The sequence below is a fragment of the Drosophila willistoni genome (genome assembly GCF_018902025.1).
Source record: "Drosophila willistoni isolate 14030-0811.24 chromosome XL unlocalized genomic scaffold, UCI_dwil_1.1 Seg141, whole genome shotgun sequence".
NCBI lineage: Eukaryota > Metazoa > Arthropoda > Insecta > Diptera > Drosophilidae > Drosophila > Drosophila willistoni.
Genome location: NW_025814052.1, coordinates 1146372 through 1169721, shown reverse-complemented (window position 1 = coordinate 1169721; position 23350 = coordinate 1146372). Strand labels below are relative to the sequence as shown.

General features: G+C 34.4%; 3 protein-coding genes across 13 annotated transcripts; 1 reads left to right on the top strand and 2 right to left on the bottom strand.

Moving 5' to 3' along the window:
• Positions 1–243: 243 nt before the first annotated feature.
• On the bottom strand, positions 244–7802 carry LOC6648631 (cytoplasmic dynein 1 intermediate chain). Of its 11 annotated transcripts, none has more exons than XM_023179473.2 (10): positions 7664–7802; positions 6934–7240; positions 6722–6868; positions 6531–6655; positions 6063–6125; positions 5298–5318; positions 3881–3928; positions 1850–2005; positions 866–1788; positions 244–803 (listed from the first exon to the last, which is right to left on the bottom strand). In XM_023179473.2, the coding sequence occupies exons 2-10, from the start codon at positions 7086–7088 to the stop codon at positions 450–452; spliced, it is 1992 nt and encodes a 663-aa protein (XP_023035241.1). In that variant the 5' UTR covers positions 7089–7240; positions 7664–7802; the 3' UTR covers positions 244–449. The 11 variants fall into 11 exon arrangements, with proteins under 11 accessions (XP_023035241.1, XP_023035242.1, XP_015032685.1 ...); XM_023179474.2 differs by having other exon boundaries at positions 1850–2002; XM_015177199.3 differs by having other exon boundaries at positions 6063–6095.
• Positions 7803–8079: 277 nt separating this feature from the next.
• Positions 8080–9074, top strand: LOC6648630. Its single transcript, XM_002071025.4, has 3 exons — positions 8080–8249; positions 8407–8493; positions 8735–9074. The coding sequence occupies exons 1-3, from the start codon at positions 8190–8192 to the stop codon at positions 9026–9028; spliced, it is 441 nt and encodes a 146-aa protein (XP_002071061.2). The 5' UTR covers positions 8080–8189; the 3' UTR covers positions 9029–9074.
• Positions 9075–10458: 1384 nt separating this feature from the next.
• Positions 10459–22233, bottom strand: LOC6648629 (sodium/potassium/calcium exchanger 3). The gene is made up of 7 exons (XM_002071024.4): positions 22117–22233; positions 14547–14684; positions 12333–12640; positions 12027–12258; positions 11819–11965; positions 11384–11722; positions 10459–11294 (listed from the first exon to the last, which is right to left on the bottom strand). Exons 1-7 carry the CDS (start codon positions 22193–22195, stop codon positions 10975–10977), a joined length of 1563 nt encoding a protein of 520 aa, XP_002071060.2. The 5' UTR covers positions 22196–22233; the 3' UTR covers positions 10459–10974.
• Positions 22234–23350: the final 1117 nt, after the last annotated feature.

Genomic DNA, 23350 nt, shown 5'->3' with positions numbered 1-23350 from the left:
TGCAATTTCTATCTGATTTCGTTTATGTTTCGAATTTCATTTAATGAATCTTATCTTGCAGAGATGAGGGCAGAGGATTAAGAAAATGCTGAGCATTCATTGAAATTGTGAGCAATTTAAAGAGGCAGGGAAATCTATTCACAGCTAGCAAAATTAAAAAAAAAAAAAAACAAAAAAAAAATTATAATAAACAAGAAGTTTATATAAAACAATTAATAAATTAAATTCATGCAAAGTCTTTTTCTTTTTTTTTCGATTATTTCTTCTTCTCCCTCTATTAAAATAAACAAAATTAGAAACAAAGATAGAAAATTATGATATCAGCTATATGGATAGAGTGGAGAGACAGAGAGAGAGAGAGAGAGAGAAAGAGGAGGGAAGGAAGCATTATGAACTATTAACTACTACCGGCTATCGGCTATGCCTGAACCAAACCCCCCCCGTTCGCCCTAGACCTCATCGCTCTGGTTCATCTTGAGCTCACTGAGCGTCGTATTGAATCGCGACCATTCATCGCGCGACGGTAGCGCCAAATGCTCGGCAACATCGTATACATAGAGCCTTCCGGCTTCATCGCCAATACAGACATGGAGGCCGGATGGCGTCCATGATACACGATTGAGCGCCGGCGCACCGTCGACAACAATCGATGCTGTTGGTACTTCGGTATCCTGATTGAGATTCCACAAATCAAGACGACCGCTACCATCGACAGCAGCGAATAATGCCGGATGAACGGGCGACCAAGCGACATCCATCACATAATCGGAATTATCCTCAAACGAGTAAAGCGGTTTCGTGTCCTGCAAAAAACCAACAATTTAGAATGCATATTGGATTTTGAATGGAATTATAATTAGTTTACCTTAAGCGACCACAATTTGATGGTCCAGTCAATGGACGAGGTAAGGAACAGGTGACCAAAGTCCGGAGACGATTGATTATAATGCGTTGAGATGCCTGTAATAGGCCCCAGATGTCGTTCGAATACCTCATTCACCCCAGAGCGAAGGCCATGACGTGATGCCGAATAGACATAACCATCTTCACTGCCCATAACCAGACTGTTGATCTCATTGGCCGGAAAAGCCATTGAGGTGATGGCAATGGCCTTTGACTGTCGCTGCTGCAGTTCCAGAGTGTCCTGTGGCTGCGACAACATATCCAACGACCATGAGCACAATTTGCCATCCGAGGATATCGAGATGACATTATGCGCATTCTGAGTGCCCACCATTTGTAGGCAGTACACGGGATGTGTGTGGGCTGCCGCACTTAATGGGGTACGCTGTATGGGAGTACGCTTCTGGACACGATTATCCCAAAGTACTATTTGGCCTGAATAGGTGCCACCGAGAATAAGATTGGGATTGAACTTGGCAAAGCAGGTGGACATCACAGCGCTCTGACAGTGAAAGACATCCTCAGGTGTTTGCTTCTTGAATTTTGTATTCCACACCATGACCACACCGTCCGGTTCATTGGGACTTTCAACATTATTATGATATGAGGCCACCACTAGCTCTGGGAAGTGTGTGGACCAGTCCATGCTGGTGATGCAACGATTCTTTGACCAGCGTTCGTCGTAAAAAGCTCGATTCAATGAGAGTCGAGCATGAGAACGTTCGTCGTTAGCCTCCTCGCTGTCTCCGCCGCCGATGTAGTCCGTATAGATGTCCACATTTTCCGATAAAGCACGCTCAATGACGCGACCAGCGCGCACAACAAATCTCTGAAAATCCTCGGATAGAATAATCATCTGTTTTTGCTCCTCCGATAGCTCCTTGACTGGAAAGCAAGAAGAATGAAAAATGTGTGCTTATGTATGTATGTATGTATATTGACTCACCTTCCTTCTTCTCTTCTTGCTCTTTCTTTTGTTCGAGTGGCGTAATGGCTGGGGCGACATCCTTGACCGTGGGCAGACCATGAGTTAGATAACCAGGCGGCAATTTGGAAGTGAAACCATGATCCAAATGGGGCAGCGAGCTCTCTTCGTCATCTCCTTGGGCATCAAATGCAAGCACTGTTTAAGGTATAAAACTAACACAGCTAGAGGAACATGACAATCGACAGAACAGGAACAATTCTACTTTTTCTTAATGCTCTTTCATTTCATAGTAAGTTTTGCTTCCATTTTCGCATTAACGTTCTTCAGATTCTTCAATTAAAAAGCAATAACTGTATACTTTTCGTTTCTCTCTGAATTTTTCATGTGGCTTTATTGTTTGGCTTTGTTCTTAATGTGCGTTTTGGGAAGAGGGGGGCAAGAGGCAGGAGATTTGTGGGTGGTGTTACTTTTTGGGATGTGGGAAAGCGTAAGCGGTAAAAAAAAAGGTAATGAGAAAGTCGTACATGTCTTTTTTTTATGTTGAAGTTAATGTGAGAGTGTTTACTGAGTGTTTTTTTTTTTGTTGTAAGTGTGTCAGAAAGAAGAGGCAGGTGCATGAGTGTTATAACTGTTATACACACACAGAAAGAAAGTAAGTGAGTGAGATAGAGAGAGAGAGTGGAGTCCGCATATCAAATTTCAAGTAGTGGATTTTTAATTGATATACAATTTTTGTATTTGTACATTCATCATCTGTTCTTTTTCTTTTGATTATGTACAGTTTACAATCCAATCGTTATCCACCACTACACAAGAATGTACAAAGCCAATTTTTGTTGTTCTTTTATACAGTTATAGTATGTATATGTATATAGTATAAGGGGTAAAAAACACACATTTACAATTAGTTTGTTCCAACTCTATATGCCTGGCACATCGTGTTATTAATTATAATTGAAATTTTTATCGTAAGTATATCTTTGCCTATTTCTCCACCCAGTTTATAAATTTTCCACTTAAAATTAGATATATATTTATATATAGTTTAAACTAGATATATATATAAGTAAATCTTTTAATATTATCAGCCGATTAAATATTCATTCACTGTTGAGCGAGACAGATAAAGATAGAGACAGTAAAAGAGTGGGGAGAGTGCTGAGAGTAGGAGTGTTGAGCAGGAGCTAGAAGTAACGCCCACTCCACCTCATCACATTTGTCTGTGTGTGTGTGCCTGATGTGTTGACAGAAAAGGCAGGATTTAGTGCATCTCAGGCGTCGTTAACAATTTCGAGATACTTTGTTCAATCAACTTTTCCTAAATTCTTGAATACTCAAACATTCCCTATACATATTTGTTAGTAGTGGGTTAAAATTGTAGGTAATGCAACCAAAATTCATTTTATAACGGCGGACAGTTAGACAGCATAATTTAACAATTTACCAACACTGATGACATAATGGTTACTGGTTGCATTTCCTGGATAGTTTAAGATGCGATTAGAGATAGAATATCGAAATGAGTGCTTGTGTTAGAAGACTTTAGGTTAGATCAGTAATAGTATTAGACAATACATAGAAAAAAGGATATGGAATTCAGTAATTTCGAATAATGGTAAGGGTATAAGTAGATGGTAATTGACATCTGATAGATGAAGGAGGCGACGGAGGGACCGATATCATCGCTTTTAACCAAAGCATACAAGTATATAGATTGAAGCTATACAAGCAATCTGATTGATGATCGGTTATGTATAAGGGGTTTTATGCATGTGCATGAGATTGTGTAAGTGTATGTGCGTGTTTGTGTGTGTGTTTCTGAGTGTATGTGTGTGTGTGTGTGTGTTGTGTTGTGTGTGGGTGTATGTGATTTTTTTTTTTTTGGTTTTCTTAGCTAGAACCTCTTTGAAGTTTTACTTGGACGAATTTTGATTATTTTTATCGCGAGAAGTGAGAATTTGCACGTTCCTATTTTGCTTCATGTCGATTGATTCCGTTTCACTGTTTTTCTTTTTTTTTTTTCTTTGCCTTGGGCTGCTCTGTACCTACCTGTGAATTCATCCTCCCACTCTAAACCCGGATTAAGATTGTATTCATCTTGAAGAAATATAAAGAAATAAATATATTGTACATTGGTTGTTGTTGTTGATTTTCAGTGAAATTGGTTTTTTCTTGCAATGAACAAACAAAATAAAGAGAAGAAATTAGAAAAAAAAAAATAATTAACAACTGGCTCAAAATCGAAATATGGCCTCGAGGTAGGTAGGTACATACCGCCCAAATCGTTAAATAAATCGATAAATCGAGATATATATATATATATGTATATATAGATAATGTAAATGTATATAGAATGTATATATAAATTGGATTTATGATTTTAGTGGTAAACATAAAATTAGCACATAAATGACTGCGCAGCAACTGGCCTTATAATGGAACACAAACATTTTTAAATAATTAAAAAAAAAGTAAGTGGAAAAGTTTTATCATACAATCTAAATAATGGATATTTATATAAGTATTTATATATATATAAATATATATGTATATAAAAATGCATATATGTATATAGTACATACATGACTTTATCTTTTTGTGCTTTCACATGCAGTTTGTGTGTGTGTATGTGTGTGAAAGAGTATGTGTGTGTGTGTGTGTGTGTGTGTGTGTATATATGTGTTTCTGGGTCTTACATTTTAATAACAGACTTAAAAAATTACTAGATATAAGTAGAATATATATTTAAATATATATATAATAAAGAAAAACCTCAACTAGCTAGAAATGTCTAAGAAAAAAATATAATCGAAATTGAAAAAAAACTAATCGAGAGCGAATAAAACTTAAAAAAAAAAAATCGCATATCACAATTACTTAAATGAAACTTATAAATTGGGTGGAGTTGAACGATTATATAGTTATTATTCTTTAGATACTATAATGTATATATATATATAAAATTTATTTTCTGGCGATGTGGCTCTAGAGCTATTTGAAAACAAGTCAATTATAAATCATATATAGGTATGTGTATGTATGGGAAAATATCTTGTATAAATCAAACATTCGAATTGGAAACGAAGATCGAAGAAGCAATGCATAATTAGACAGAAAGAAAGGGATAGTTAAAGAAATATATATCTAAATAGGATTTAAAAGGGGAGTTTATAACATACAACTAAACATATATGTAGCATATACATATATTTAGAACAAATTCAGCCACAATCTAAATACACTAAAAGAGAGAGAAAGGCAAGGCAGTTAAAAGATATATTGAATGAAAACAACAAACTACATAGTATAGGTACATAGGATGTATTATATAATGCTAAATAGGAGATCAATAATCGGTCGTATAGGTAGATAACTACATATACATAGGTATATATTGTTAGAGTGAAAGCTGCAATATATCTTTTTCTCTACTAAATTACTCAAACATACAAGAAGGACTACTCACCATAATAATCCGTTGCATGAGCTGCAGTTTTTTTTGCGTGCGCACCAAGAACAGATAAAGGGAGGAGAAGAAAGTAAATATATATATAGACAAATTATTAAATGCGCTCAAACTATGCTAAGAAATATTTGTGATTATTTAACCGAAATACCGATATATGTAATCAATTATGTATACAACAAAAAAAAAAAAACAAAACCCGCAGTGGATGGATGTTATACAATACAGCAAATGATATGGATGGATGATGGACAAATGAAACGAGATGAGGTCTTTTATTTGTGTGTGTGTTTGTTTTTGGGCTGGTGGAGGTAAAGGGGAGGTAAGGATTAATACCCTGTCCCTACACGGGGCCCTGCAATATTTAAGCCAGGATCAATATCCGTGTAAAAAGTAACTACAACATTTAAACAAATTGCTAATGACCAATTGAATTGTTTAATTCTTATGTTAAACGAAAAGAGGCCACGCATTCAAAATGAAATTGTTTAATAATTTCGAAATTCGATATTAAATTAATTATTAAAACTGATTTGCTCGCAAAGCGAATAGTTAATTAGAATCCATAATTAATATTAATTAGGGTTCCGTTTGTTATTAATAATTAATATGTAATATCGTAGTTACTTGTATAATTGACAGGCTTCTTATAGAGTTTTCGTTTATTATATTTATTTTAATTTGTTGTTGTTTTGTGTGCTGATTGAGATATGAGTTAATTTGTTTTTGGTTTTTTTTTTGTTTGCTTAAAACTAAGATTAGTACCTTTACGTGGACGCCACCAGTCCTCCATATATCCTGACAGAGGCGATGAGTGGCAAGAAAGAACTGTATTTGTTATTTTATTTCACTATGTTAAATGCATGGTGAGATTCTTTGTATATATAGTTACAAGAGGCGGGTGGGAGGGGGGTGGAGGGGTTTTAAGATGCATTTCTAAAACGCAAAAGCTAAACTCACTGAGCTGAATTGTATTGCATTGATTATTAAGAAAAAGGCGAAGGCGGACGAGGCATGCAGCAATTATCATCAAATAGTAAAGGAGGAGCAGATTAGACAAGAGAAGAAACACACACACACGCACACACACATACACACACACACACGGACACCACACACAAGTTAATTATTATAAACAGATGAAAACAAACTATGGATAGATGTTACAATAGTGGTAATTTGGTAATTAAGGCTAAATATTTCCGAAATATAAACAAAACAAATAATACGCACCATCACGCTCATGACCTCCAGTGCTGGTCGTTTGCGTCTGTTTCGTATAGACCAGAGTCTCCTTTGGTGGAATGTTTGTAGCTTGCACATTGTAAACGCTGAGATTAAGTGGTTGCTTCTTGCCACTGAAAATAACAATTATTGTTTAGTTTTGTTCATTATTTCGTATTAAATTAAATAGTTAAACTTACCCCTGTCCATTAACAGTGGCCTGAAGGCTAGCATCTGGTGTTTGTGTATTGGAATTATCCGATGTTATTGAATTAACCGATGACAAGGAAGATAACACTTCGGAAACAGGAGCCACGCCCAAAGATGAAAGCATTTCATCTAAATCTCTACAGGGTATAGAGAAATTGATTTAAATTGTTTTATTCCATTAGCATGCTAAAGCAGAACTTACTTTCGCTGATCTTTATCTATGGTAGAACCACCTCCAATGCGTCCAGCGGCTTCTTCCATATCTTTGATTTCCTTTTCACGACGGCGTCGATCTTTCTCCTCTCGTAATGCAGCCAGTTTGGCCTTTTTACGCTCGAGCTCAGCTTTGCGATCCATGTTTCTTCCTTATTGAATGTTATGGGGGCGATAAGTGGGTGTTTATAATTGTGCGTGTGTGTGTGTCTGTGGGTGGGTGGAACTAAAACTATCCCAGGAGCCTTTTTTATAGGGATATACTTTCCTTTGGGTGCTTTATCAAATTGAACTCTCTGCAAATAAAGTAATCGAATTATGTTTATGTTAATGATTAATTCCAATCGTCGGTTGATTTGATGATGTCACCAACTAACCGACCAAATGTTAAGAAATTCCTCAGACTTCGGTTTCTACCTGTGTAAAAATATGAATGTATGCGTGTTCAGCGTGTGTCTGTGTGCTTAAATGTATGCAAATTTAGATTTATGTCTCTTTTTTAAGTCATTTTTTTAGATATAAATTAGCTTACATTGCAATCAGACACCTAGAGTTATTTTTCTATGGCTTGCGCATTAAATAAAATCAATAATTTTCTAGTGCGAAGCAAATGCTAAGTAGTGACGTCGTTTTTTTTTGTGTGTGTTCGTCGGCCCATTTTTCTCCAATTGGAGATTGGTTCCACTTACTGAAGATCGGCTTTATGTTATATCTCTTACCTCTAATGGGCTACCTGTGCACGGTTATCTATGGATGAATTGTGGTTGCTGTTTTACGTATTTTATGCACTTAAATTAACATTCTTTAATGTGCCAAAATGCAACTCCACTCCAATGTTTTGACCAGTGTGACCATATAAAGTGTAAACAAAAATGACTCACTGAAAAGGGGTTGGGATTTTTCTGGTATTTTTTACATACTTTTCTGGTCAAATGAAATACTTAAGTTCAAAATATATGATAGACATATAAATACCCTGTAGCTAATGGATTTATATCTCGTTTTTTCAATGGTCAATTTGTATAGAAAATACTTAAGTTAAATTCAACTAAGTTTGATTGTTATAGAATTTTATTTTTAAACTCCAAGCCCTCAAAAGCTGGCAACGCTGTTGTAGCTTTTTCAGGTCCTGCAAAGTTGGTCACACTGAAATGCATACAAAAAGCGGCAACTAGACGAGCCAAACGAAATGTAAAAGAAAACTTAAACAATTTTGTCCACACAGATTTTGGGTTTTACCGCAACATGACACCTTTCGATGATTTGTTTTATCTGGTTAATCATGTGTTGCTGGGCGAAGAGCCGGTAAGTGAGACTGAATAAGATACACAATACACGCACATATCCTGTATATATGTACAGATATATATGTATATGTGTACGTAAATTTATATGTACATACATATATATAGATATATCCGCTTCCGTATTTCCAACTAACATTGATTTTGTTCATATTTAGACTATCGAGGATTTCATATTGCTTGTGGGCACTATGGTGGCCTTTATAGCCTTTATACTCTGGTGCTGCTTTCCCATACAACCAAAGGTAAGGACAATACGATATTGCGTAGACGGTAGTGCAGAGTTCTTTTGATTTACGTCCATGGTGTCCATAGTTTCTGCAAATTTACTGTATTTATAACTTTGCTATTAATCAATTTCTCACAAGGATTCTGTAACTATATTACAAATTGTTTATCCTTTTTGTAAAACATATTGTTAATATGTAGTTGGTGTGGTGTTTAAATGCTAATATTAAAAGGTTAATTGTCTTTTGAACTCATCAGGATCCGGGACCCCATCGGCAGTTTACCTGTAAAGTTGTACAGAATCCCTCAAAAGGCTGTGATGACAAAGACAAAGATGCCAACAGTGCCGACGATAAGGCAACGTCGACATCGGCTTCGTCAGGGTCATCTGGATTAGCTAATTCTAATAAAAATAATACCTTCAGCTCTAGTATGGCATCGCCCCCTAATAGTATGCAATATAATAATGGAGCAAGTGGTAGCTATAGCAAAAATGGGACAGTTGCCATGCACAATTACTATGTTAAGAATGGACATCATTGCTGCACTTAATGCAAAAACAAACAACAACAACAAAAAAAAAAAAAAAAAGAAAGAATGAAGGTTCTCCTTGTATTGTGTTTTGTTTTTCGTTTCCGTTTTGTTTTCTATTTTGCCCAATTATCTCAGATATTACATGTAGTCAAGTGCATATATACATATATTATATATTTGTGTGCCAATTGGTTTTGACAGGTTGTTAGGGAGCGGAAACGGAAGCAGCTAAAAGCTGTCACCACAGCACATTTGAATTGTAATTGCTCAGACTGATTTGTTTAAACAAAAGAGAAACAAACAAAAAAAAACAAAAAACAAAAAAAAAAACAAAATAATAAAAGAACAAGGCAAAGGGATTATATTATAAATGATGGTTAGGAGAATCATTTGGCCGAAGCGTAAATGTATTTGTAACCTATGTGTCGCGAGTTTTTAAAACTTCCTTTATACATGTGTGAATATACATATAAAAACTACCAAAATCATGTTGTATGTATGTATGTATGTATGTATGTAAAAAAGCAAATAAGAAAAAAGAAACCAAGTATTTATTTATATAATAAGCAAAATCAATTATATATATATATTTATTTATTGTAATAATTCGCTTACAACCCGAACATCATCCTGCCCACCCTTCTTTCTATACCACAACAGAAGGAATATCGTAAACGATATTGGATATTGGAGCGCATGTTCTGAATTTCTAAAATTCTTACTTATGCCAAAAATTTGACAAAACACATACACGTGAATTTATAGAAATATAAAATCTTAATATATGTTTATTATTATTAGTTTTTTTTTATAGAAATAATTCCAATTCCACGGTAACCGGCATTTGGAAACAATTCCAATTTGACGATTTTTCTAGAGAAAAAAAAATTCTATTTTCTAGTTTAAGATTTTGCAAATGTAATTTAATTCTAATGATTAGATTAGAAATTCAGAACAAATCCCACAAAATAAACTTGATTAGCCTGAGAGGTTGAGAATGAAATGAAGATGCAGAATGCAGATACATATATCTATAAGATACACACACACACACACAAACACACCAATTGGTTAGCCTAGAATTTTTTTCTCCTCAAATCGCTTTTGATTTAATCATAAATATATATATATATATATTATATACTTATATGTAAACCTTTATATCTATGTTAAAAGCAAAATGTTTGATCTCATTTATAAACTTATTTTTGTGATGTATTTGAAAAAATGACAAAAAAAAAAACAAAAAACAAAAAATATGAAATTACTAAGAGTTTTATTTATTATGTATTTTGGTCAAATAACATCTGGTAATAACGCAATGTTGATTGTCATCAAGGCACTTGAAAAGTTGCCACTTCTTGACGACGATTGATAGATAAGAAGAGAAAAATTAATTAAAATGAAAAACGAAACGCTTTTGGTAATAAATTGGTCTTAGAATGTATTTATAAATTAATAACAATGGTATCAAACTGTAAATATTTAGCAATACATATACATATACTAGGTATATATTAGGTAATAATAGTTTCTATGGAATATCAACAAGATGATGATAATGCTCCTCGGTATAAGTATATATACATATGTACAACATCGTATCGTATCTAATTTAAGGAAAGTCCATATATACATATACATATATGTATATACATTTTTTTTTTTGTATACGGACTATGTGTATAAATATCGCAGGGCACTTAATATATTATCTCTAATACACATATTATATAACTTTGGTTCTAGTTCAATTTCACACAAATAACTATAGCTAGACTTGAGCGGGAGGGGAGGGAGGATCGATGGAAAATAAATAGTATTCTCTTCTCTTTGGACTTTTCACATTTCTTTTTTTTGTTTTTCCAATTATGCAGTCTTCCAAAACTCAAGCAAACAAAAAATTAAAGACTATACTAGAATCATATCGTTGATATCTGGTAACCAGCCAGATATATTATGAATTAGCTAGAACAATCCAATGGGAAGAACACATTCATCTCGATCAATATCTGTAGCACTATAAATACCGTATAGACAGTGAATAGGGCAATGCCCACACGTTTCGTTAGACGATAGCCACTGAAACTGAGTATTATGAACAGGGCAATTGTGGAGAGTATCAATATAAGGATATTATACTCAATGCCCTGGGTGCCAACCTGTTGGGGCTCACCGCTGCTATAGTGTATGCAATTCTTGATAAACCATGGCACACCCAAAGACAATAGAATGGCCAATGAGTTGGCCCCCAATGAATTGGAGACACCAATGCCGCTTTCACCTAAAAACCACAATAAAAGATGAAGGAGAAGAAGACGGAATTACGATTAGCTAGCTAATCAAAATAGTTCGCAATTTGAGTTAACTTACCATTTCTCAGAGAGATCAGACTGGAGACGGCTTCTGGCATGGTTGAGCCGGCAGCCAAAAAAGTTAAGCCCATCACTATGGTGGGCACATGGATAGCGACACCAAAGGCCGTTAACATCCAGACAATTAGATAGGCATTACCACCAATGCATAGGATGCACATAATAAACGACAATGGATACAAACGGCGATGTTTCATGGGATGGGGTATAAGCCAGGATAATACGAATTTGATGGGAAATGTAAAGATCCACCAGAATTTCATGAAACTTGAAGCATCATGCGGATAGGCGTAAATACTTTGTGGACCCTCATCTTCTTCCTCATCCTCACCGTTCCCTGTGCAAAAACAAAAATACAAAAAAAAACCCGCAAATATTTGTAAATAAAAATCATGATCATCCAAATCGCAAATCATCCAAATTTACAACTTACAATTCTTTGAGTGTGTTAGATTGGCTGTCGATGACATGGATGAAGTATTCTCGGGCAAATTGACAACAAATAGTCCATCACCGGATAGCGGATCCTTTTTCAATGGCAACTGAGCCTTGGCACTGTTCTCTGGCGGCTCTGTGAGATCTGTACAAGAGACGAACTAGGTCAGAGAACAGATATCTGGAACTGGAAATCATTTACATACCGTATCTTGTGGAGAAGCAACAGTTCATGCGATCCTCAATGAATACACGTATGGCTGGCATAAATTTATTGTTGTTAAATGTAATCAGATAGTAGAGCACCAGAAAACCCATCATAATGCAAGATTCCACAAAACTAATACTCCCACCCCATGCCAGAACGAGCAGAATAATCGTATTGAAGATGTAAATGAAGCAATCTCGAGCTATGGGCCACCAATCCAATTGCACTGGCTGTCAAAGATCACACGCATTTAAAGCATTCTACTTGATCATCATAAAGAGAGATTGTTAGTAAATGCACATACCTTATCGATTGCCAGAGCTGCCAGTCCGGCCACGCCCAATGTATTGAACATCAAAGAACCGATAATTGTACCAAGACCCATATCAGAATCCAAAATCAATGTACTGATCGTATTCGTAAAGAATTCGGGCATCGATGTGGCTGTGGCCATAAATGTAGCCGCTGCCACATCCTTGGACAAATGCAGATCCTCGCAAATGCATTCCACGGTGGGTAGAAAATAATCATTGCAAATTATGGCCAACAGGATGAAGAAGTAGATGGCAGCAAAGACATGGAGTACAACCCAGCCCTGACGCAATTGCTCCACTGTAAAAGGAAAGTTACATGAAATTGTTTTAGGATTTTAACATTCACCCGTAAAACTAGTTGAGAATTTTAACTTAATGAAGCAGTTAAATAATGGAAAATCAATTTCTCAATTTCTCCTCCTTTATTATGCCAATGTTCTGTTTCTTTCTTCCTTTAGTCAGAAAAACTTAATCCACATTGAACAAATATGTCATTTATATACCCTTAAATACTAAATATATAGTCTAAATGCTAATTGTTTCCTCTTCTATCTTCTAACCTATGTAAATATATTTGATAGTTTATCGAATTTGAAGTGTAAGACAATTTATGCTCAAATTAAAAACAATTAAAGAAATTTTTTTGAAAAAATTATGATTTAACTGTTAACTTAACCTCATTACACCCTGCATATATATGTACATATATAGGATGTAAGAGTATATTTAGATCGTCAATATTTATAAGGCAGGCAATGAGAAAACACTTTAAGTTTATTCTTAAACCTTGGCCTTGCTTTTAATTGAATATATTCATGATCAGTATCAAAAGACGAAGCCAATGAAGCTGTTTGACACTCTGACGAATATGAACTCTAAGATAATAGGAATTAAAAGAGATCGATCTTCAAAATGTTGGTATATTATGAGGTTTACTTTATATTCTTGAAATATCAAAACGTAAAGTCATTTTAACGTATTTATGCTAGGAAATCCTATGGCTTAATGAATTTCTAATTTCTAATAAATCAGACTAAAAATAGAAGTATAAACCTTTTAGACTGACCGCTAGGTGCGCTAAAGTGCCCAACTGCTTGTAGTTTAGCAACATGTTCAAATAATTTAATAAAGGGTTAATATAAGTACAGATTTTTACACATACTCGAAGAATATCTGTAAGTCTGCTGGTCCTCAGTTTCTTTATAATTGAATATTTCAAAGAAAAAAGCATGATCACCATTCTTGAGATTTTAAGAAAACTAAGTGAAAAGTCATTTTAATTAGTTTTCCCTCTAATATTTGAATTTCAAAGTACTTGACTTGATGCGAGTTGCTGGTCATTTTTAGTTATTGCTCTAATAATCTTTATAAATACTTAAACGATATGTGTAAATTATGACTATGTTCTTGTATATTCATAAAACAAATGTAGCCCTAAAGGCAGGAAGTACTCGTAATAAGCTAAATATAGATCAAAGAAGTAAAAAAAATGTAGTAATTGTTATTTCTAAGGAATCGTTGCTATGACAGAATCACAAACATATCTGAATCTTATCTCAAATCCCATTAGAATCTAGACCAATTTCAATTTATAAGTACTTATTTATGGCATTAAAAGTTTAAGGGATACGCGTGACTTAATATAGGCTGGCATATCACAAATATATATACTATATAGAACCCATTTTAAGTTTACCGCGATAAGAGTCCGGGACATGGCTGAATCTTTTCATATTACGGATTCCGTCTGAATAGACAATCAGTTTGTAGTTATTAGTTATGTTTGTGTGTGTGTGTGTGTGTGTGTGTGTGTGTGTGTGCCTTATGCCTTGACTGATTTATTGACCATTGAATTTGTTGTTGCGCCTTATCATCACACTTGTATTGACCCATGGGCCCATTGATAGAAAATAGAGATAATAAGTCAGGAAAAGCATTGATCGAAACGACATGGATAATAATGATAATAAATGGCTAGAACTGAATTCACATGAAATGAAGCATGGCCAAGTTCAAGACGATTAGCAAAAATCATATCCGTATGACATCATCATCCAAATCAAATCACATTTTATTATATACATATGTACAATGGTCAATCAAATTAGTTAGTTAGCCCAGATTACTGAGTGCCATTTATGGCCTGCTTTTGATCACTAAACTAAATAGCCGATAGGTAAAAATGAAGTAACTTTTACACTTACCTGTAAATATTTCAGCAAAATCATCTAACGGTGACGCCTCATCCTCGCCCGGACATGTGGCACGTGGCAATATATCGTATAGCAGCTGTTCATCAAAGTATCTCAAAGATACTTCCAGAAAGTTACTCTCATTGCGAGCTATCAAGGAAGAAGAAAAGAAAACAGATATCAACGATTAAAACTTGATTGTCTTTCTCTCGGTGCAGTCAAGATCATGGCCTTCTTTTTTTTTTTTTTTTTTGGCAGGTAGGTTAATGGAAAATTAATTTTTTGATAAGATTAACAACACCTCGAAAGACAGACACGCACATGTAGATACAATAAAAAAAAAGGAAAACAATGCAATCAAATGCTTAAATCAAAGCTGCATAATAATTGCAAAACTTGTCATACTCTATGGCACTTGATAGGTACTCTATAAGTGCCCAATCATATTCCAGTTGAAAAGCTTTCATGTACATACATACATACATATATGTATCTAAGTAGTAAATATTGGAAAACCCCTTGCTTCTTATGAAAGTCAATTCTCATGAAAATCAGTAAATAAAATTTAAATCAATGTGGTTAATAAATAAATTTCTCTATACCCTCTTGGCCTAGTAAATATCTCACTGTGGCCTCTCCCTCTATCCCTCTTTAGGCGATATATATTTATTTGATCCAAATTGTAGTTGGATATGGAGCTCAACTTAATTAAATTTCAATCATGAAAAGATCTGAGCTAATTGTGAACAACTTTTGCTTTGAATAAGTCGAGAAAAAATGAAGTAAGTAAGTCGTCTCGCCGACTACGGTACGGGGGCGGAAAAGGGCGTGGCAAAATTTTTATACATACAGAATGTGTGCATTTACTAAGCGAATATACATACCAAATACACCTAGACCTCGCTTTGCGTTGGGGATACGTTCCAAAAAAACACGACGCAAACTGAAACGACGCAAAGTGAATTAAGATTTTCTATAGGCAACCATGGAAAGATCAAAGATAGGTTCCCGGGCCATGAAAATACTGATTTTTAGAAAGAAAAATTGAACAAAGTAAACATTTAAAAACAAAAATGTTATTGCATTCATTCATTAAAAAAAAAACTGCTTCCATTAAACAAAATAACCTATTCAATTATTTATCTTTATGAGTTTTTAGTTGCTTCGTTCACAAAAAATTTGTCCAGAGTTTGGTGAATAGCTTTTTTTTGTAAATTTAAATAAATTTCTTGGTAGCAGTTGATGTTTACAGCTACCGCCTGGGATACCTTAAAACTTCTGTTCTACGAACATTTCTACTAAACCTTCTCCGAGTTTTGATAGCACGACGCAATTATAAACAGAAGTAGGTAAGCTAGATGTCAATGTTGAAAAACGTAAAACTGACAAAAATTCAAAGGCAATGTTGGCAAAAGTTGATATTGGCGTTGCCACAATGGCTGATTAAGAAAAAAAAAGTTAAACACTCGAACTCAAAACAACGCAACAACGAGAATTTAACGACGCACAGTGAAAATTAGTACTAATAAAGCAGCGACGCAACTTCGAAAAAACGCAAAACAAAACGACGCAAAGCGAGGTCTAGGTGTATGGTGTCTCTAGAAAAACTGGAACAGTTTTTGAGATAAACGCTTTTTTTAAATTGCGGGGGCGGAAAGGGGCGTGGCAAAAATTTGAAATAAACTTGATCACTCTACATAATACACGAATTTACATACCAAATTTGGTGGCTCTAGCTCTTACAGTCTCCGAGATCTAGGTGCTCATACGGACAGACGGACAAGGCTTGATCGACTCGGCTGTTGATCCTGATCAAGAATATATACACTTTATGGGGTCGGAGAAGCTTCCTTCTGCCTGTTACATACATTTTGGCAACTTTAATATACCATTTCACCCTATGGGTGTATGGTATACAAACCACTTTACTCTTTAATCGAAAGCTAAGACTTTAGTCTTAGTTTAATTCAATCGACATCATGATTCTTAAAACTTAAACATTGAAATTAAGTTTGCGACTGTCAAAAAGAGAATTGACATCTTTATTAATATGTTTCCATTAAAAATTGTTTAATTATATTGAAATGGATATTGATATCGAAACAAATTTTTATTATAAATTATATATTCAATTCAAAAACGATTGGGAAAATAAAAACTCAAATAAAAATTGGAACAAAATTGAAACAAAAACGTTTTGAAAAGTTTGTCACGTTTTTTCGTGTATAAAGTGATTAGAAAAGATATAGATTAATATCGCTTTAAAATAAGATCTATTCTATTTAAGAGGGCAACTAAGATTCAATTTCAATGGGGAAGCAATTTGATTTTTAGACTTAATTTTTTCTTTTAATTTCTAACAAAATGTCAAATTTCTCTTTATCTGTTTAACTGGCCCTTGATCGTACATATTCAACTCAAAAACGATTCGAGAGTTAAAAACAAACGTTTTCAAAATAAGAAAAGTCCTGATAAATAGTTTTTACAAATACCATTTTCGATATTCAATCTCTTGTTCTTTAATAAACTTAGAAATCTTTTCGATTCGAGCTAATCCATGATGTTTGATTGAATTCAGGCAACTTTTAAATAAGTTAGGGAAGTGGCAATTAAAATCATTTCAACATTTTCACCTTCAATTTAAACGTCGGGGCAGATAGGTAAATGATTATGGCCCAGTAATTAGATTAGATGCCAATATAACGACTCACCCACCACGCACCACCCACCACCTACCACCCACCAACAATGAGCTAAGGCCAAGATTGATTGGATGGTAAGGAAGTTGGTATATTAACAAAGGGTACTAACTAATTGATGGCCAGCTGAAAATAAATCAAACACTCATACTTCAAATTTGTAAATTCCATTTTAATTTGTTTTCTTTTTGTTTCGTTTCTTCAGTTCTTAGTAAATTATTTTATTAGGTTGTTTGCAATAATTTTTTGTTTTTTTTTTTTTTTGTTGTTTCGGACTTGGCGAAAGAAGAACAAAACGTACCTAGTAATACTAATTTAGTATTTTTATCTATCTAGTCACCGATTATAAGGAAAAACCAAGACGCAGTCGACATGTCTGTCGTTTATCATATCAGTCTATATAACATATATATACATACACACACAAACCCTTGTAAAAGTCGAACAAAAAATGAAACACAAAATTGTTAAGAAGAAAAAAAATTAACTTTACAACAGGTAAAACAAATGAGGGGGGAGAGTTGCCCAAGTCCCAGAATTGGAATCAGACCCAAAGATGCAGGCCCTTCTCATGACCTTAAAATAACTGAAAAGTAAATTTGAAATTCCTTGATCACGTGCGCTACGCTCGGCAGCTTTTCATTATGTTTGGTGTGTTTGTTTTTGTGGTAATTAAAATATTCTAGATAATTGCGTGCCAAGTCTTACACCTGGGTATTATAGACGAACAAAGACTGGAACAACAACTATTGCAAGTGCAGCAGCAGCAGCAGCAACAACAACAGGCGACGACATCAATGCAATCACTCATAATTGAATAATTAGACAAACATTGCAATCTTGAATTGGAAATTGAAACATGGCAATCAGATAAATCTCTTGAACAAAGATCAAAAATATACCCAGAATGATATTGTCTAGAGATCTTTTAAACGAAATCGATGTGATAGACATCGAGTTTGATAGGTCTATCAAAAGGGGTGGGGTTGGGGGGGCAATCCAAGTATTCGAATTTTGAAACAAATACAAAAATTTCTTATAGCAATCATTGTTTATAGATAATTTTTAGATAAATAATAAACACTTTGCCAGCATATTGCATACTTTAAGGGGCAAAGTTCTTAGATTTCACCATGTCTATCTTAGTATGCATTACTAGTAATCTAGTTAGGGAAACTTTTTCTTCACATTTATTCATTGAAATTAGATTTTATCTAAGATTATACTTGGGATTAACTTGGTTTGATTCTTGATTCTTGACCTATCCCCACAGCTTTAAAAGCTCTGATCACACGTTGACACATTGAAAAAGTGTGTGTGTGTATCCCCCCCCCACACACACACACACACACAGCTAATTGAACTTTGCATTCAAATGCAAAAATATAAGTTAAGAAGCCGATAAACAAGTTTATTGAACTATTGTTGATAGCAAAATGCAATAAGATAATCCTCTCACCTCCCCATTCCATCCACCCTACGTCTATCTATCATATTCCACGATTTATATGAAAAACCAAAATTTAATTCAAATTCAAATCTCGTGCCTTTGATTAAGTTTACGGAAATTGTAGAAAACTCATTGTGGGCATTTTGTTTTTGTTTTTTTTTTTTTCGTTTTATTTTGTTTAAGGGCTCATCAGATTGAAACAGTAATCGTAAGAGTCAAGAAGGTGGGTAGGGGCTGGAGGCACTTTCAGGGTCTGGGCCGCAATTAGGGGAATTACCCTTTACGCCCGCCCACAATACTCCCCTCCTCCAGACCAGCAGACTATGAGTCCCATATTTATTGTGCAATTCAACAGCAGTTCGGTTTGTAATCAATAATCGTCTTGTTTTGTGTTATAATTAATGCGCCGTGTCGCATGGGCTGTTCGTAAAGTTGTTGAAATGCAAATTTCTCATTATTCAATAACAGTTTGTTGCAACACTTTTGAACAATTTGAATTTGATTCGCATTGAATTGCCTGCCAACTGACTTGAACATTGCTTGTTAATTGTTTGGTAAATAACAATTTGGTATCGTTTAGGCCCATGGGAAACTTTACACTACACTACCAAATTGAGCAGCAGTGACATAAACTTCGAAGAATTTACTATATATTTTAAAGATCAAATACTTGAGAGTTGCCATGTCTATAATCTTAGAACTAGTTGAGAATTACAAGTAAATGTGAAATGATAAGGAATTGGCAAAGCTTAGAAAAACAAACGGTAGATCATCAGAGTTTGGATGGGGGGGTTATGAAACGATCTTCTTTATAAGAACAAATGCTAAAATTCTAAGGATCAAAGTAGTAACTTTCTATGACCAACTAACTTTATGACTCTGATAATGTTTAGAGTTTCGAAAGTATTTGCCTGAAATTGTATAATAGTACAACTTCTCGTTGGAATTTAAACTCTGGATTGATTGAATTTCTATGTTATTGAATTATCATCTAATGATTCATTCCATCGCAAACTTTGACCGTCACTTGAGATCACAAAATCTGCCAAGTCATGCCATGCCGTTCAGTTGGCCATTGGACTCTGGTAATTTCAACTCTGTGTTGCACAGTGTTTTGTGGCGCTGTCTAGCATGTTGTTTGTTCGGCAAATACTATGAAGATGATGATGTTAATGATGATGATGATGATGATGATAAATATGCGCCGGCAAAACAAAATACTATACAAATAAAATAAAAAGTATAAAATAAATAGATAATAATGCTTAGTTGTGTTACTACGCTAATAGGCGTTTGGAATGTTGGCACACTCAGCCAGGTGCCCCCTTCCCCCCCATTTTCTCACCGTCACCCCATCTTATAGCTATCATGACGACTGTGGGAAAATGCATGCAATTATTAATATGATTAGTTATTATATTAATCTATAGACACTCTTATATTTAACTATTTAAACACTTTGGAATCACAATTTATTCTCTTGACTTTGTGCTTGGCATAATTATGCGAATGAGTGAATCAAAACAGAAAAACAAAAAGTACCTCCTCACTAATTGATCATCATCGAAATAATCAATCGAAATCAAACAAATTTCTTTTCATGTTTCTAGTGAAAAATGTGTGTGTTTTGTTTTGTTTACGGAATTACCAAGTATTATTTATATTTATATCTCTTAATATGGGAGTCTCGATGGGGTCACAAAGGCTTGCCCTGTTGATCTGACAATATATACATAGTTTGTTTTCTCTTTCTTTTACAAAGAACACCGGGGATCACCTGTCATGACAACATTCTTTCATTGTTTATGCTAGACATTGCCATATAGAACATGGATGATGTAGAAACACATCTCTGATTTTTATTTCCTGCACTTTTCAATTTGATTTGATCAATTAATAGCCGGATAAGAGCACTTGCTTCTGATTGATAGGGCAGTTCTATCCATATTAATCGGAATCCACACAAAAAAAAAAATGTAATCAGGTAAAACACTTTCGATTTCGATGGCTTTTAACTAACCCCCAACTAAGCCAAAAAAAAAACAGATTACCTGGGCTAATCATGATCATGCCGAAGTTTGTATACTCTTGCAAGTGTTTCTTTTACACTTTTCTTATCAAAAAAACTTCATACTAAATGATAAAGTCATACGATTATGATCCAAAATGACAGACTTATATCTCAATCGGTGACTTTGTGAAGTATTTAGTTTCGTGATAAAATCGTTCATAATTCGGCACAATTTTTGCTCAATACCTAAAACTAACATATAAGTAAGTTTATCCTTAGAAAACGCACTGGAACAATCTATTGTTCGAATGAGAGATAGTATATATTTATATCATAAAGTGATTTTTAAATATATAATAGAGTTGGTATTGATCCTTGCAGAAGAACAGACAGACGAAAGGACATGTCTATATGTAGTTATCTCTTCAAGTGGATCAAAAGCTTTAATGCCCGGTATAAAGAATTTAGTAAATTGATTAACTATGTTAGATCTCCTTTCTTTCTCTCTCTCTTTCTGTCTCTGCATGTGTGTGTTTTGATAATGGAATCAGACATTTATATAAATAGATAGATTTTTGTGTTGGGCATCATAAAGCCATCAAAAATTAAGTTTGCCATCTATATAGTGTGTTTTTTTATTTTTCTGTGTTGCGATAGCAAATAAGCATAAATAAATAAATAAATCAGAGACCAAAAAGAAAAGCGGCCATGGCTATTGACATCTGGTTGGAGGTAAAATAAAAGTTTGCCTAGATAACAAGAAGCCAATGATTTAGTCTGACATTGCAAAAAAAGTCATAAATTTTTGTTGCTGTTGTTGTTTTTTTTTTTTTTGGGTGGGGGAGGGGATTCTTACCATCTTTAGTGCAAAAGTCTGATAAGTGATAGTCAGCAGCATTAATATCCAGCAACTGAATACGAAAAGGAAATAATCATCAATAAGAAGAATTGTGGTCAATCGATCAATCAATTTCGATTTAGTTTTCGAATACTTTTCATTGCCATTAAATGGGCAAATCGATAAGATTGTCATCCCCCTTCCTTTCAAAATAATGAAAGTAGTGATTTTTCAATATTGATCCTGTAGAAAACCTTTTATTCTATTTGCCCACGTTTTCTTTATGCTTTTCGTTTTCTAGTGACCACTTCCGTTGCAAAACTTTTTTTTAAGCCTCTTTAGGAAAAGGAAGTTTACACATTTCACGAGAAAACATTTTTGGTAAGTAAATATTAAACAAATGAAGTTTTCTTTGGCAAAATCACTTGCTTAGTTAAGCATTTTCATTGACAAAAGCAAAGTATAACATTTGGATTATCACACTTGTGTTATTGACATTCACTAAAGTTTTATACTTATTTTCCCAACCTGCATATCTACTAGCTGTTATCAAGAAAACAAAAAAAACCAATTGAATTGCTCACCTTCTGCTTGAGTATCCTCTATAAGGCTGACAATCAATATCAAAGCGCCAATGAATAGGCGTAATTTACTCTTCACCATTATACGAAACTCAACGCAAGTGAAATGAAATTTAATTTAAACTAGCACAAAATACAAAAAACAAAAAAATATAAAGAAACTTGAAAGAAATATCGAACAAAAAAAAAACTCTAATAGAGAGAGCACAAGCACAATAAACGCGAGTTTCTTATTTCTTATGTTTTCGGTCACACACGGCGTATGCGCAACACGTTCGTTTTGTCGTCCTAGTCGTTATTCTTTTTTGTTGCTTTTGCTTTAGCTTTAGCTGGCTATTAATTTCATTACCAGCAACCGCTTGGCTAGAATTGTATCGCACAACTAATTAAGTGCGACCAGCGCTCGCCCCTCTTAATAATAGCGGCAAGTCAACAACTCGACAACTCGAATGCCAGCAACGTTCGCGTCGTGGCAGCGGCAGCAGCAGCAGCAGCAGCAGCAGAGCTCCCCGACCCGAAACGTTATTGAAAGGTTTTTTATAAAGATACAGATATCTGAGTTGGTTTTTGGTTGGCAGAGACACAGAAAAAGTCAAAGTCAAGTCCAGCCAAATCTCTCAGGTCTCTCGCCGCCCCTCCTCACCCACCACCCCATTTAGTTATTTGCTTTAGTCTGATTCATGTCCGCCTTTTTTCTTTCGTTTTTTAGATTTGACTATCAGTTGAGTTTAAATTTTCACTACTCTCTTCTATCTTGACTTGATTGTTTTTTATATATGTATATAATTGGAGGGTACTACGTGAAAACCCCCACAAACCGTAAAATACATAATGCTTTAACTGTGGGTATACAAGTCCGTCCAGTGGTTGGATAATCTTAAACCAAAACCAACCATCACACTAATTGTAAGTCTTTTTAGTATAAAGATCTATGCTATCAGATGTCAATTGATTTTGTTTTACCCATTTCCGGGTTTTGTTAACCGTTTTTTTTTAAAAACACTTTTATTTCTTATTAATATTTAGTGACCCTAAAATTTGAAAAACAAATTAAATAAAAGCCGCAATTATGCATACAAACGTTTTTCATCACTAGAATCAAAATAGACCGTAAATGACCGTAACTGCCTGTAAGAGTGAACGAGATGGCAATACACTAACTTATTCAATTTTAGCTTATATTATCTAAGCTACAGGAAAGTCTCAATATTCAAATTCTATTTAAAGTATTTCGACA

Coding starts and splice junctions, on each gene's coding strand:
- LOC6648631 (XM_023179473.2), bottom strand. CDS start 7,088: ATGGATCGCAAAGCTGAGCTCGAGCGTAAAAAGGCCAAACTGGCTGCA. Junction 1,789..1,849: donor GCAAGAAGAGAAGAAGGAAG/GTGAGTCAATAT, acceptor CTTGCTTTCCAG/TCAAGGAGCTATCGGAGGAG. Junction 804..865: donor TCAAATTGTGGTCGCTTAAG/GTAAACTAATTA, acceptor GGTTTTTTGCAG/GACACGAAACCGCTTTACTC.
- LOC6648630 (XM_002071025.4), top strand. CDS start 8,190: ATGACACCTTTCGATGATTTGTTTTATCTGGTTAATCATGTGTTGCTG. Junction 8,250..8,406: donor TGTTGCTGGGCGAAGAGCCG/GTAAGTGAGACT, acceptor GTTCATATTTAG/ACTATCGAGGATTTCATATT. Junction 8,494..8,734: donor GCTTTCCCATACAACCAAAG/GTAAGGACAATA, acceptor TGAACTCATCAG/GATCCGGGACCCCATCGGCA.
- LOC6648629 (XM_002071024.4), bottom strand. CDS start 22,195: ATGGTGAAGAGTAAATTACGCCTATTCATTGGCGCTTTGATATTGATT. Junction 11,723..11,818: donor TCTAACACACTCAAAGAATT/GTAAGTTGTAAA, acceptor GTTTTTGCACAG/GGAACGGTGAGGATGAGGAA. Junction 11,295..11,383: donor TCTGATCTCTCTGAGAAATG/GTAAGTTAACTC, acceptor TGTGGTTTTTAG/GTGAAAGCGGCATTGGTGTC.